General features: G+C 54.0%; 1 protein-coding gene across 5 annotated transcripts in view; it reads right to left on the bottom strand.

Annotated features, from left to right (window-relative positions):
• The window catches only part of NOL4L (nucleolar protein 4 like), a 144,186-nt gene that overhangs the window by 38,706 nt on the left and 89,564 nt on the right, over positions 1-15,916 (bottom strand). The window contains exon 1 of one of the 5 annotated variants that reach the window (XM_032295266.1): positions 2,805-4,711. The exons of 2 other annotated variants lie outside the window; for them this stretch is intronic. Coding sequence is in view for 1 of the 3 variants with exons in the window: in XM_032295263.1 (XP_032151154.1) it covers positions 2,225-2,287 (63 nt within the window). In the remaining 2 variants the exon portion in view is untranslated. Of the gene's footprint in view, positions 1-1,055; positions 1,270-2,224; positions 2,312-2,804; positions 4,712-15,916 lie in introns of those variants that run through there. 2 more of the 5 variants (XM_032295263.1, XM_032295264.1) reach the window with 2 other exon arrangements.

Here is a 15,916-nt window from a genome sequence, read left to right as displayed (position 1 = left end):
GGAAAAGGACGGTCTAACCTTAACCCTTCTACAGAAATAATGCTAATTAGCGAGGCTTAATGAGAACTTCCCCCAGGAAGCGCAGCCCGGTAGGGGCGGCCGGACTCCGGCAAACGCAGCTCCGGGTGGGAGCAGGGTCACTTCTGCTCCCGAGTGGCTGGAATAAAACTGCGGATTGCACTCCCCCCTCCTCCCCAGCCAAAGTGTCCAGCCTCAGGACTAGGTGGAAGGAGGAGAGAGAGGACGGAGGTGTAAATCCAACTTAACCCCTGCGCGCGCTCTCGAGCCGGCCGGCTGCCCCCGCCCCGAGTGTCCCCTCATTAAGGGAGGCCCCTTCGCCAGGGGCCACCGACACCCGCGGCTTCCGGTCAGACGGTGCACCTGAGAGGGACACCCCGTCCCCTCCCGGGAGGGACCGGGGCCTGCCGAAGTGGGCTCAACTCTGCAAACCGCGTCTCAACTACCCGCGCCGCTCCGCGCCAGGGAACCCCTCCCTGCCACTCAACGCTTCCCGTCCTCGCATCCCCAAACACAGTCCACTTCCCTTCTCGTGGCGGCCGCGGCAACCAGAGCCCGGCCCCCACCCCGCCGCGAACGAACGCCTCCCTCCCCGGGACGCGGTGCCGAGCCCACCGCACACCGAGCGGCCGTCGCACAATACCGCGGCGCGGCGCGCACAGTCACCGCCCCCCAGGACCCGCGGCGCGCACCCTGGAGTGGGGTGCGCCCGGCGACCCCGGGCACTCCGGGCCAGGCACACCTCTCTGGCGCCCCGCGGCCCCCACAGTGCAGGCTTAATCGCCCCCCCACTCTCGGCCACACTCGCCCGCCCCCCGCCCCAGCCCACTCCGCCCAGGGCGCAGCCGCTCCCCCGCGCCCCCTTCCTCAGCCCCAGCACAGGAAGCTCCCCCTGCACCCCCCTCCCCAGAACCGCCTCCAGCCCCCCCGCCCCCCTAACCGCAGCTCAACGGCCGGCGGCTGCAGCCAGAGAAGGGGGGCGGCGGCCGGGGCCCCGGAAACGGCCCGGTCGCCGGGATCCGGGCCGGACTCCGTACCTGGGCGGGAGGCGAGGCGGAGATGGGCGGTCGGGATCCGCGAGTGAGCGGGGCGGGCGGCGGTGACAGCCCCACAGCTCCAGCTGCTGCTGCTGCTGCCGCCGCGGCCGCCCGGGGAGAGGGGCTGGCACCGCCGCGGCGCGTCACTGCCCGGCCCGGGGGCGGGGGTGGCCAGGAGGAGGGCCCAGGCGAGCAGCGGCGGCTGCGGCGGCGGCGCCGCGGCCCGGAGGAAGGGGGAGGGGGCACCGGCACGGGGAGGCGGGGGAGGGGGGCGGGACCGGGCACGGGGCGGGGGCCGGGGGGAGGGGAGCGTAGGGAGGGCGCAGGCAGGGGGAGTAGGAGGAGCAGCCGGAGGAGGTGGCGGAGGGGCGGGTGAGAGGGAGGAGTGGGCACGGGGGAAGGAGGAGAGAGGAAAAGGAGGCACCCAGGGAGAGGGGAGAGGAGAAAGGAGGGTGAGAGGCGCGAGGGGAGAGGAGGAGGAAGGAGGGGGCGCTGGGCCAGGTAGTGGGGGATAAGGGCGCGCTGGACGCGCTGCCGAGCGCTTCGGTGGGGAGCGCGCTCTTAAGGGGGAAGCGCTTCGAAGAAGATCCTTGCAGGAGGCTGAGCCCGGAAAGAAGGCGGTGGGATCTGTGCCTACCCGTCGCTCTCGGAGGCCGCGGTCTCTGGGTCCGGTGGGGGCTGGGGGGAACGGGCACCCGGCGGGCTGTCTGCGGTCAGGCCGGGAGAGGGAGACTTGGCCCAAAGAAAGTGACTCAGGCGCCCTCGGGAACTCTCGATGCCCGGGCCCTTTGGGCAGCCCTCGACCCCGGCGCGTTCTCTCGGGTCCCCAGGGACGCGGGTACTTGTGGGGCGGGGCTGCCGGGCCCCGGGGCTTGGCTCCCCAGAGCGGCTGGAGCGAGACCCCGGGCTGGGAAAGCCAGGCACGTGGCCGGCTCTCTGCCGTGCCCCCGCCCCACCCCCACTGCAGGGCCCCCCGGTGCTTGATCAAGTTCAAGCTCGAGCTCCTCGGCGCGCTGCCCACCGGCTGCCCCTCCGCGCCCCTCCCCCTCCCCCATCCGCACCGTCTCGCTCTTCACTCTTCCTTTGTCTCTTTCCCACCACTTAGTTTACACCCCCTCCGCCCTCCTCCCCGCCCCCCGCGGGCGCCCGAGTGTCCGGGCAGCGCTCACCTGTTCGACCCAAACATCTCCGCGACCCCGAGAGCCCGCGCGCCCGCCCCCGCTGCCGGTCATTGTGCTTCGCCAGCCCACACGGGGCCGGGTCCTGACGGCGCGCGAGCCACAGTTGTAAAGTAATAGGATAATCTCGGGGACGCCGCTCCAGCCCAGACCCGGGCACGTACTGTCCGCGGAGACCGCACCGCCGGGGAGGGCAGCCACACGGATCCCAGGCGGGGTCCTCCTCCCCGCGGACGGACCCCTGCCCCAGGCGCGGGAGGCGGCGGGACGAGCGTCGCGGAAGGCGGCGGGACGAGCGTCGCGGGGTGGGGGCCCTGGACCTCCGAGCAACCTCGGACTCGGCCCTAGACGCAACACGCTCGTACCCAAACCGTAGAATTAGACCCCGATGGAGAAAATGGGTCAGGGGACCCATTCCCACCCTACCCCTCCAAATCCAGACCCTCCGCTACAACAGATGAGCCTCGAAAAAAACCTTGTGCTTTCACAAGGATGGGGAGCTGACCTCGTGGAATTCTGTGGGGAAACTGACCCCCCCCCAAAAAAAAAAAAAAACCGACGACGATCCCACCTCCTGATTCCTTCGGTCGCATCCGAAGAGGAAGGGCAATTTCTACTGACTTTTTACGCTACCATTCATTCACGGTGGAACCAGCAGAGAAGAGAAAACGAGACAGCCACCGCGATTGTTTGCAATTTTGAAACAGACTGCCTTTAACCCTCCAACTTTTTTTCTGTAAAAAGCCTTTTTCTTTCTTCCTCTGAAAGCTTCGCATTGTGAACAATCCGTGGTAAACAAGGCTCCCTCTACAGCCGCGAGTGGGAAGTACAACCCCACAGGTTCGGAGCCCAGCATTTACGCGTCAGAAAAAGAAAATGATGACAAGACATCACATTAACACCACGCAGGCTTCCTTCCGCACATGCTAAAGATTCTGCTGTCAATAGAAAACTCACACTTTCTTTTTCAAAGAGGGTTTAGGCATATTACTCATTAGCACCTTTTATTCCTGAAATCAAGTATGTTTTCAAACCAATTCACTCTCCCAGGTTTACTAGATCTCATCCTCAGTGGTGTGGGGCAGGTGGGAGGCTTTATTTATCCAAACGTGTTGGTGCCCAATCATGATTTTTAGAACAAACTAGTGGCCATAGTTCTTAAGTTGTTCCAGGAAATGGGATTGTTTCCACCACGGGAACTGTCCATCCTCACTCTGAAAATGAGATAATTCAGGCTCAGGATTTCCCTCTTTCCCCACCACACTCCCAGAGACCTTTGACTTCTCCCGGCCTGAATTACTATTTCACGCAGTGGTGGACATCTGAGCTTGAAATATAAAGCCAAATCCAACTGAAGTTCAAAGGTGGCATTGAACCCAGATAACCCACCTCTTCTCTGACTAATAAAAGACAGCTAGTACCGCCCAGGAGGGCAGAGCAGTGATTTTCTCTAGGCATGAAATGTGAACTCATTTACCATCCCGGAGATAAAACAGCGCAGTTCTGCTCAACCAACAGAAAACAGTTGAGAGCCCTGCAGAAACCTGGCTGTTGAGGAGCACTGCAAATTAGGTGAGTTTTCATGTGTGTGCACTGAAAGCCCTCGGAAATCTCCCAGATCCTTATTCCTGCAGGAGCTGCCACTCCTGGAGTAACCTTGTGTAGGTTGTTTTGTGTCCTTGTGCCACTCCCCCACTTCCTTAAAGTGGCCACAGCATGAGTCCCAAGGACGAATCCAGTGACCTAGTTTCTTGACCACGAATTCTCCTAGTGATATGTCCCTTCTTCTGGCCCCAGCCTGGTGGGAGACCATGGCAGAGAAAGCTACTCCCATCTGCTTCAGGGGAGCAATGCTGCCACACGTCCCCTCCAGCCTCTGAAGACACTGGGTGCTTTTGTAAACAGATGATTGGCATATGCTCTGATGGGGCTTTTTAAGCAGCAACCCCTTTGATGCAGTTTCCTTTATGAAGTGAGATGTCCCACAAGTGGAGACCCGGCCATGGGACTCCGGTTTGCTATTTATTATTAGGACAAACAGGATCTTAGTGTCCCCAGAGCAGACACTGTTCAAGCATTTCAAAGCATTAAAAAAAGATTTGTCCCCGTAAATGACTTATTAATGACAGAGGAGAAAATGTACCTGCACAATGGAGCGACCTGGCAGACACTTGCCAATGAAGTGATCAAATTTAGTAGCCTCCAAAGTGGCACCAACGGACATGATGTGCTCAGCTCCCAAAGGGAGGCAGTGGAAAACACAGCATCAACTGAGCCGTGTGCTCCCCCAAAACGCTTCACCTGAATCTGCTCCTCAAGAGATAACCAGACAAGAAATCCAGAAGGAGAAATTCCACAACACAACTATCCTGGACTCTACAAAACATTGTCACTAATTGACTGTCCTAAATGATGAGATGAAATAACAGCGGGGGCACGGTGGCTAACACCTGTAATCCCAGCACTTTGGGAGGCCAACGTGGGAGGATCACCTGAGGTCAAAAGTTTGAGACCTGCCTGGCCAACACAGTGAAACCCCATCTCTACTAAAAGTACAAAATTGGCGGGGCATGGTGGTGCACACCTGTAATCCCAGTTACTCGGGAGGCTGAGGCAGGAGAATTGCTTGAACCTGGGAGGTGGAAGTTGCACTGAGCCCAGATCATGCCATTGCACTCCAGCCTGGGTGACAGGAGCAAAACTCTGTCTCAAAAAAATAAGAGAGGGAAATAATAACTAAAGTCAATGCATGACTCTTGTTAGATCCTGTAGAGAAGGGGTGAGGTGGGGACAAGGGGTAGGGGAGAGGCAGAGGATGGGGGTGGAGGGTGGAGGCTAGGGTGGGCTTTGGGCTGAGTGAGCAGGGAAGAGCTCTCCCAGGAGGAAACCACCGGGTGTCCTAATCCCCAGAGGGCAGAAGTTGACAGCTGGGTGAAGACCTGGGGGCACTGTCTTCCAGGCAGATGGAGCATCTGGTACAAAGCTGCTGAGGAAAGGAGGGGTGGTCAAAGTGGCCAGAGCAATGTGGGCCGAGGGAGGATTGGAGGGATGAGAGTCGGGGGGCACACAGAGCCAAGCATGCAACCTCCTGAACACCCCCATGAGGTGTGTGAGCTTTACGATGGGAGTGAGGAGAGGATGTAATCTCAATTATGTTTTTAGATCAGGGGAGATGAGATTATAAAACAGGAGAAGTAGCTAGGCACAGTGGCTCGCACCTATAATCCCAGCACTTTGGGAGGTGGAGGCGGGTGGATCATGACATCAGGAGTTCGAGATCAGCCTGGAAAACATGGTGAAACCCTGTCCCCACTAAAAATGCAAAATTAGCTGGGTGTGGTGGTGCATACCTGTAATCCCAGCTACTTGGGAGGCTGAGGCAGAAGAATTGCTTGCACCCAGGAGGTGGAGGTTGCAGTGAGCCGAGATAGTGCCACTGCACTCCAGCCTGGGCAAAAGAGCAAGACTCTGTCTCAATAAATAAATAAATAAATAAAAATAAAGGGGCAGAAGTGGTTGACAGGGAGACCAGTGAGGAGGCCCAATGAACAGTGTTGTCACATGGGACTAGTTCAAATTCTGGCTCTGACATTAGACGGGTGACTTTAGGAACCATACCTAAACCGTTCTAAGCATTAATTTCCTTGTCTACACATGATCCACTATGCTTTTGTTTGTTTTGTTTTGTTTTTGACCACATCTTGCTGTGTAGCCCAGGCTGGAGTGCAGTGGCATGATCTTGGCTCACTGCAACCTCTGCCTCCCGGGTCCAAGCAATTCTCCTGCCTCAGCCTCCCGAGTAACTGGGACTACAGGCACCCACCACCACGCCCGGCTAATGTTTGTATTTTTAGTAGAGATGGAGTTTCACCATGTTGGTCAGGCTGGTCTCAAACTCCTGACCTCAGGCGATCCACCTGCCTTGGCCTACCAAAGTGCTGGGACTACAGGTGTGAGCCACCATGCCCGGCAATACCATCTTTTAAATAATTCATCTTTATCCACTAATTGGAAATGTTGTCTTATACTAAATTTCTATTATGTGTGGATTTTTATTTTATTCTGTTGCTACCTATTCCTGTCTTAGTATTATGGCTTTAAAATATGTTTTCTGGCCTGGCATGGTGGCTTACGCCTATAATCGCAGCACTTTGGGAGGGTGAGGTAAGCAGATCACTTCAGGTCATGAGTTTGAGACCAGCCTGGCCAACATGGTGAAACCCCGTCTCTACTAAAAATACAAAAATGAGCTGGGCGTGGTGGTGGGCGCCTGTAGTCCTAGCTACTGGGGAGGCTGAGGCAGGAGAATTGCTTGAACCCGGGAAGGGGAGGATACAGTGAGCTGAGATTATGCCATTGCACTCCAGCCTGTGAAACAGAGTGAGACTCTGTCTCAAATATATATATATATATATATATATATATATATATATATATATATATGTATGTATATGGCTGGGCATGGTGGTGTGCACCTATAGTCCCAGCTACTTGGGAGGCTAAGGCAGGAGAATGTCTTGAATCTGGGAGGCAGAGGTTGCAGTGAGCTGAGATCATGCCACTGCACTACAGCCTGGGTGACAGAGCAAGACTTTGTCTCTTTTATATTTGTATGTGTGTGTGTATGTGTGTGTGTGTGTGTGTGTGTGACCCCTCCATGCCTTTGACCACGTATGTTTTTAGGCCTGTGTTCCTCCACAAATATGTACAGAGCCCCTACCACACACCAGGGACCATGACAAATGCAGGCGACACGGCAATGAACAATACAGACCCAGGGTTGATCACATGGAGCCTCCAGGCCAGTGAGGGGAGAAAGGTTAAACAAGTGATGTCATGGGATCCTGATCTGCATGAGGGTCACGGGAGGAGTATTCCAGTTTATACTTGACAGTCCTGAGACCCGCTAGGAAGGAAAAGCCCAGGATATGAGAAGGACGTAGCAGATCTGGGAGGGCTCCACTGAGGAGGTGACATTTAAGTTGGGCACTGAAGGATGAATAGGTGTCCACCTCATGAACACCTGGGCTGTCAACAAAGACACCTTCCACCCCAGCTAAATCAAGATCCCTCCACAGACTGCCGCTCAGCTGGCTCTGAACTGACACGTTTGTGGTACTTCCCGTTTCCCGCATTAAACCTCATTTTCCCAACTGGGCCATTTGCTCTGAGGGCTGGGACAGGTTCTTAGAAGAGCCATCTTGCACATAGTTGGGATGAATCACTGCCTCACTCAGGCACCTGTCCTGCCCACTGCCAGCACAGCTCTGAGGTCTTCAACAGAGCTCAGAATGAAGCATGCCATCCTGGACACCAGCCACACTTTGTAACTTTCATGGGGTGTGCCCCTGCCTCTTTTGCCTCCCTTCTTTCCTGATGCCCTTGGAGAGACTCAGACAAAACACCAAGGCCTACCCTGCATTTCCACTTGCAGGTGTGTACACGACAAAATGAACACAGATGTTCCCTAAAGAACACATAGTAGGTCAGGCATGGTGGCTTACGCTTGTAATCCCAGCACTTTGGGAGGCTGAGGTGGGAGGATTGCTTGAAGTCAGGAGTTCAAGATAAGCCTGGGCAACACAGCAAGACCCTGTCTCTGCAAAAAGAACTTAGCTGTGCATGGTGGCATGCACCAGCAGTCCCAGCTACTCTGGAGGCTGAGGTGGGAGGATTGATTGAACCTAGGAAATCAAGGCTGCAGTCAGCTGTGATTGTGCCACTGTACTCCAGCCTGGGCCACAGAGCGTGACCCTGTCTCAAAAGACAGACAGAAAGAAAAGAAAGAAAGTAAAGAAGAAAGAACACATGCGAGACTGGTAGGCTGGTCATAGCAGCACTATTCACAACAGCCCCCAGCTGTCCGCCAATGAACAATGGGTACATTGTGGTCCCCCCATACCATGAAATACTACTCAGCCATAAAAAGGAACAAACTATGGATGCATGTCATAACATAGAAGACTCTCACGCACTTATGCCTGTGAGTAAACAAGCACATGCCGTACAATTCCATTTATAGAAAGTTCTAGAACAGGCAAAATCAATGTATGCTACTAGACGTCAGGTCAGTGGTCACCCTGCCCCAGGGGCAGTGACTGGAAGGAGCACAAGCAGTCTTTCGGGTGGTGCCGATGTTTTGTATCTTGATCTGGATATGGGTCACAGGAGGTGGGGTCAGTTTGTGAACTTGGCTGAGCTGTGAAGCTGAGTGATGCGTGCTTTTTTCTGAATGTGTGTTATGCTCCAGTAGAAGTTTCCAAAGGGGAAAGAGCAAGCCAGGTCAGGTTCCATGGCTGAGCAGCCTGGAGCTTGTTGTAGTCAATTACTGCGACCCCACTGGATACCAGGCACCTATGCTGGGCGGTGTGTATGTGTTATTGAATCCACCAAATAACAAGGTTGACGTTAATTGCCATTGTGCACATGAAGACGAGGGGCTTCTGGGAGGGAAATAAGTGACTGATGCAGTCACCCAAGAGTGGGGAAACCGGCACTCAGAGAGCAGGGGACACATCCGTAGTCATGGAGCTAGAAGCCAGTGGCCATGCTGGACCAAGATGTGTGGGTCTCCAGGGTGGTTGGTGGGCCCTGCTCAGGTGGGTCCACTGGGCCAGACCATGTGGTGCTGTGCTTCACCGACCTCCAGCAGAGCAGAACTGGGAATCCACCACAGCAAGTCGGATGCAGCCAGAGATCTCCCCTGGGTCGGCCCTGGGAATGGGCTGGGGCTGCTGTGAGGCCCTGCCTCAGGGGACCCCAGGGCTTCTCCACAGACGCCTTGGAAGGAGGCTGGCCTTGGAAGCCGGAAGGGATGAAACTCTTAGCTGACTCCCCAGCAGGAGAGGAGAGGTAAGGATCCTCCAGGGCCTGTGAGACTAACCTACGTTCGCCTCCGTCCAAGGAAACTTCGCGAAACGTGGGGCAGGTTACCAGGAGAAAGGGGCAAGCAGCACCTCCTGCCTTGGCCCTCAGGCCCTTCATGGCAGAGCCCATAGGTCTGGTGTGGATGCTGGCCAAAGGCTCTGGGGCCGGGGATGCTGCAAGGGGACCTTTCTGGGCTGAATATGGTGTTGGGAGTTCGTGCCCAGGTGTGGAGCAGGGAGTGTATGGCTGTGGACACGTTCTGTTTGGACTCAGGCCCTTCCTTGGTGTGACCTCAGGCAGGTGACATAACTCTCCAAGCCTTGGTTCCCTCATCTCTAAGATGACTGCTGCTTTCTTTTTCCTTCCTCTTCCCCTACCCCTTCCCTTGAGAAATAACAGCATTAAGGTTGGAGAGACTAGGGCTCTCTTACTAATTCTATGACTTCAGACACATTACTGGCTAGGTGCAGTGGCTCACCCTTGTTGTTCTAGCACTTTGGGAGGCGAAGGCAGGCGGATCACCTGAGGTCAGGAGTTCAAGACCAGCCTGGCCAACATGGTGAAACCCTGTCTCTACTAAAAATACAAAAATTAGCTGGGCGTAGTGGTGCATGCCTGTAATCCTAGTTACTTGGGAGGCTGAGGCAGGAGAATCACTTGAACCCAGGGGGCAGAGGTTGCAGTGAGCTGAGATCACGCCACTGCACTCCAGCCTGGGCCACAGAGCGTGACTCCATCTCGAAAAAATAAAAACCCCACAAAAGCAAATTATGTGTAAGGTGTCTAAAGCTGAACCTCAGTTTTCACATGTGGTGAGGGACTGAATTCTGTGTCTGGGGGTACCTGGCACACAGAAGGTCCCCAACAATGGCTGTTCCTGCTCCCCCGCCTGCCTCCCTTTCCTCCCCACTTCCCCCATTTCCTTTCCTTACCATTCTTTTTCTCTGCCCAAGCCTTTGGCATCTTAACGCCCAAACAGATTGTCAAAGTTTAGTTGATGGGCGTCCAGGGTGTGGCAGATACTGTGAACCGGTGTTCTTAATATTATACCCCGAATCAACATTCTCCCTAGTCTTTCTCAACCACAGAGGGTAGAAACATGAAATTCCTTCTTTCCCAGCCTCCCTTACAACTGGGAACCATGGGACCCTCTTGCAGCAATAAGACATCAACACAATGCCTTGAATGTGCACAAGAAGGTTGGAGCAATAGCAGGCAACTTGCAACCACGAGGAAAACGTCAGCAACATCACAGAGACTCCAACCCAACATTGCATATGGCACCCACGGCAGCTCCTCCATTCTTCTTGTTTTAGGAGTAAAGTAACTTCATGTTTTGCTATAGTCAGCTGGGTTTTGGGGGGCCTGTAGTCAAAAGCATTCCTGGCTTATTCACAGGGCTCCTGTCTGCGGGTGGACTAGACGGCAAGGATCCCACCCCTCCACCAACTCCTATGTGACTTTTTCTCTTTTTAATTTTTTTTTTTTTTGAGACAAAGTCTTGCTCTTGTACCCCAGGCTGGAGTGCAATGGCACGATCTCAGCTTATTGTAACCTCCACCTCCCGGGTTCAAGTGACTCTCCTGCCTCCCAAGTAGCTGGGACTATAGGCATCTGCCACACGTCTGGCTAATTTTTGTATTTTTAGTAGAGATGAGGTTTCACCATGTTGGCCAGGCTGGTCTCAAACTCCTGACCTCAGATGATCTGCCCACCATAGCCTCCCAAAGTGCTGGGATTACAGGCGTAAGCCACTGTGCCCAGCCGGCCTTTTCTCTTTCAAGAGGACATAGGAGCCTCTTGACTCTTTGAAGGGGACACAGGGGTGCCATGTCCAGGTACCTGCTGTGCATGCTGCGGTGCCTGGGGAGCAGACAAGCATTCAGTTTCCTCACTTGGGGACTCTGCAGCAGGGACAAGTGTCATGGCTGCTGCACAAGTGTGCCTGGCCCTTCCTCAGCCACAGGAGGATCCCAGTTAAAGAACACCTTATGTTTCTATCTTATTTATTCTTGAGGTATTTAGAGCCATTCTAAATGCCAGAGCCTTAGAATGACCATGGGGATGGCAGGGCATGGGCTCTGTGACTCATTTCTGTCGAGGAGGCTGCTCCTGGTTGTGCTAGGCGGAGTCCCTCCCCCCAACTGTCTTCGGCACCTCAGGCCAAAGCTCAGGGCTGCCCAGGCCTGTTCCTGGGGTGGTGCAGGAGGAAGCAGATGGGCTGCTGGGGATGAGAGGGGCAGGTAAGGGGGCTCTGGGCCCCATGCCCAGTATTGCCAGCAACATGCTTGCCTGCTGCTGACCCCTGACCCACTGAGCTTCCTCCTCAGAAGACGGTCCCTTGAAAAAAAGGGTTCCTCCATGAAAATGCAAAATTAGAAAGCCACAGATGACTGACCCAAACCTGCTGTTCCAATAACACGGCTGGGGGCAGTGGCTTATGTCCTAGCACTTTGGGGAGGCTGAGGCGGGTGGATTGCTTAAGCCCAGGAGTTCAAGACCAGCCTGGGCAACATGGCAAGACCCCATCTCTACAAAAAAATACAAACAGGCGCCCACCACCACATCCTGGGCTAGAATAAATTTAAAAAAATTGTTTAGAACATGGCCAAGCATGGTGGCTCATGCCTGTAATCCCAGCACTTTAGGAGGCTAAGGCAGGTGGATCAAGAGGTCAGGAGATCAAGACCTTTCTGGCTAACATGGTGAGACCCTGTGTCTACTAAAAACACAAAAGAATTAGCCAGGCGTGGTGGTAGGCACCTATAGTCCCAGTTACTTGGGAAGCTGAGGCAGGAGAATCGCTTGAACCTGGTAGGAAGAGGTTGCAGTGAGCCGAGATCACACCACTGCACTCCAGCCTGGGTGACAGAGCGAGACTCCATCTCAATAAATAAATAAATAAAATAAAATAAATACAAACATTAGTTGGGCACAGTGGTGCGTACCTGTGGTCCCAACTATCAGGAGGCTGAGGTGGGAGAATCACTTGAGCTCAGGAGGTCGAGGCTGTAGTGAGTTGTGATCATACCACTGCACTGCAATAAAAGAAGTTAGATGGGTCATAGGGCAAGGGCACACCTAGAACCAGAGTCGCTGGACTCCTTCTCAGGTGCTCATCTCCACATTCTTTTTTTTCCTTCTCAGACTGGGATAACCACTTTTGACCTGAGACAGGCCCAGGTCCCTGCCCTGCTCCCCACTGGCAAAGAAAGATCACCACACATGTGGGTACTTGGCTGGTAGGTCCAAGGGGAGTGGTCTCTGAAGCTCTGTGTTCTTTCCCAGGCATAGCTCCCCCTTGCGCCTCTATCCCAGTCCCCCTGCTGTTCCTACCCAGAGTCTTTGCACGGGCTGCCTCTGGTGCCTGGAATGCCACCCCCTTCATCTCTGCAGACCTGGCCAGTTCTCAGCATTCAGGCCTTGGCTCGGATGCCACCTCCTCAGAGAGGCCATCTCGCCCTGAGCCACAATGTGCCATCTTTCTCTATTTTAATGCTCTACCCCAAACTTCTTCCTTTTGCATATTTTTTTCATACTGCCTTGTTAATCATCTCCAGGCCTGTGAGCTCCTGAGGATGGGCGCCTTATCTGTCTCATTCACTGTGGTATCCTCCATGCTTGCAATGACATCCAGCATGTAGTAAGAATCTCGGAAATGATTTTTGAGTGAATGAAGGAAGAAATATCTTTCTTTCTTTTTTTTTGAGACAGGGTTTCACTCTTGTTGCCCAGGCTAAAATGTAGTGGCATGATCTCGGCTCACTGAAACCTCTGCCTCCCAGATTTAAGCGATTCTCCTGCCTCAGCCTCCCAAGTAGCCGGGATTACAGGTGCCCGACACCATGCCCAGCTAATTTTTTTGTAGTTTTAGTAGAGAAGGGGTTTTACCATGTTGGTCAGCCTGGTCTCGAACTCCTGACCTCAGGTGATCCACCTGCCTCAGCCTCCCAAAATGCTGGGATTACAGGCATAAGCCACCAAGTCCGGCCTAGGAAATTTCTTTAAAACAGCACGATGCTGTGTTGCAGGGAGGACAAGGGTCTCGTGGGCCATGAGCAGAGGCTGTGCTGTGCGCCTCTCAGTCTGAATGGGGGTAGGGGTGCTACCCGTCCACCAGGATCCACACCCAGTCACCCTGAGCAAAACAAAGCAGCCGGCACAAATTCACAGAGCAACACTATGCCCTCCCACCCTCAAAAAAAAAAAAAAAAAAAAAGCCCGATAATGAGGTAAACACCATCATGACCAGGAAAAAGCTTGGCCATGCTTCTTCCAGTCCACCCAAAGCCATTATCTCTAATTGATCTCCAGACATCAGCTGCTGAGGCGTCGGAAACCCTCCTGCACCCTCCAGGTCTGGTTACAAAGCCCTGGCCCACCCACCCGCCCGTGGAGTCAGGTCTGCTGGAGCCGCTCACTCTTTGCTGGGAGTGATGGGGCCTATCTGGGCCCCACATGAAAAGGACCCATCGGGCTGACAAGAGTCAGGGTGGGTCAAGAACCAGTGTAAAAGCCACAGCCACTAAATGCTCAGCTGCCGGGGTCTGAGCTGCCGGAGTTTCGGTACCTTAAGTGGAAGGCTTGACAAAGCTATCAGGGGTCCCCCATTCAAAACAAAAAGCAATGAAAATCAGCGAGGGCTGCAGAAAGCACCCTGCCCAAAATACCCCACTAGTTCTGGGTGAAAGAGGCACCCAAGAGCTGGAGTGAGGGGTTTAGCTGTAAAACAGAACAGGACTTAGCCACAAGACCATGAATCCCTTCCAGGTCTTGGTCAGAGCTGTGGCAGTCACAAGGGCAGCCATTGGCACAGGGACCATCTGGATGTTTTGAGCTGCTCCTTCCTGGCCCAGCCCAGGAAAAATGTTTCCCTTCCTGTTAGATCTCCCTTGTCCTTAGAAACAGAGCCGGAGTCGGCTCTCTGGGCTGCCTGGCAGGGGTAGTTTGCAGCCAGAGCTCTGACAGGACGGAGCAGCGCCTCCCCTCATTCGTGGACACCCAGGTAGCAGCTCCCGACTCCCGCAAGCTTTTCCCTTGACACAAACAAAGCGTCCCCAGACCGGCCCTGCATGCAGAGTTGCTGCTTGTGGCACCAGGCAGCTCTCCTGCCTGCACCACTAAATTATGAGTGCTGCGTGCATTTTTTTCCCCAGATAATAAAGTTGAAAGGCCACCTCAGCATCCTCGAATTTGTGGGGGTGGAGGTCTGCAGCTTGGAAGGGGCTCGAGCCTGAAGGAGATGCTGGTGACAATGAGCCATTCTGGTTCAGGGTATCTGCCAACCCCACCAGACGCTGGCTCTCCAGACAGGGTGGTGGTGGTTTTCCACTGTCCCACACAGCTTCGGGGAAGCCGGAGGAAAGAAAAGACACAGACCTCTCCCAGCCCAGGTGGCCCTCACAGAACAGAGGAAATGCTCTTGTTGTGTGAGCATTTGGAAACTGTAGCAAGTTTCTAGAAAGCACCCCAGGATGTTCAAGAACATATACTGATCACAAAAGTAATGCCCCATAACAAAAGATGTTTTGACAATGAGCTTTTCTTACCGCTCTCTGTTCTCTTTAAAAAAGAGAAGAAGAAGAAGAAGGTTTCTAAGAAATCATTCCCTCTCAATTTTAGAAAGGTCCTATGCCCTATTTTCACAGGGCACGATGGCTCATGCCTGTCATCCCAAAGAGAGAGGATCGCTTGAGCCCAGGAGTTCAAGACCAGCCTGGGCAACACAGTGAAACCTCATCTCTACAAAAAATGCAAAAAATTAGCTGGGAATGGTGGTGTCTGCCTGCAGTCCCAACTACTTGGGAGGCTGAGGTGGGGGGATCACTTGAGCCTGGGAGGTGGAGGGTTGCATTGAGCTGTGATTGCACCACTGTACTCTAGCCTGGGCAACGGGAGTAAAACCCTGTCTCAAAAAAAAAAAAAAAAAAAAAAAAAAGCACTGATCAGGCAGGAGCGCAGTGGCGCGATCTCAGCTCACCGCAACCTCCGCCTCCCAGGTTCAAGCGATTTTCCTGCCTCAGCCTCCCAAATAGCTGGGATTATAGACATCCACCACAACACCCGGCTAATTTTTCGAATTTTTAGTAGAGACAGGGTTTCTCCATGTCAGTCAGGCTGGTCTCAACTCCCGAACTCTGATGATCCGCCCACCTTGGCCTCCCAAAGTGCTGAGATTACAGGCGTGAGCCACCACGCCTGTCCTGAAGTGTGCTATTTTCTGGGGGAGGCACAGAAGTTCAAGATCAACCTGGACAACAAAGTGAGACACTGTCTCTACTTTAAAAAAAAATTTTTTTTTAAGAAATACCCTATTTTGCTTGATACCCTTTTAGGAGGATGGGGAATGCTGTGCTGCTCCTGTTCAGAGCCTGGAGCACCATGACAGTCCACCTCTGTCAGTGAACAAAGAGGCCTGGGGTAAAGTGTCTTCACTTACTGCTCATGTCGTCAGATCAGCAGGGCTGCTGCAGTATTTTTCCTCCACCAAAAAGGGGATAAAAATATTTTTAGGCACTAAAGAAACAATTTTTGGCTGGTGATAGTGGCTCATGCCTGTAATCCCAGCACTTTGGAAGGCCAAGGTGGGTGGATCACTTGAGGCCAGGAGTTTGAGACCAGCCTGGCCAACATGGTGAAACACCATCTCTACTAAAAATACAAAAACTAGCCAGGTGTGGTGGCATGCACTTGTAGTCCCAGCTACTCGGGAGGCTGAGGCAGGGGAATGACTTGAACCTGGGAGGCAGAGGTTGCAGTGAGCCGAGATTGTGCCACTGCACTCTAGCCTGGGCAACAGAGGGAGACCCTGTCTCA

The sequence above is a fragment of the Sapajus apella genome, unplaced genomic scaffold (assembly GCF_009761245.1).
Source record: "Sapajus apella isolate SASKATOON/1434 unplaced genomic scaffold, GSC_monkey_1.0 scaffold33, whole genome shotgun sequence".
NCBI classification, from domain to species: domain Eukaryota; kingdom Metazoa; phylum Chordata; class Mammalia; order Primates; family Cebidae; genus Sapajus; species Sapajus apella.
Note: the sequence above shows the minus strand (reverse complement) of the source record. Positions and strands in the feature narration are given on the sequence as shown.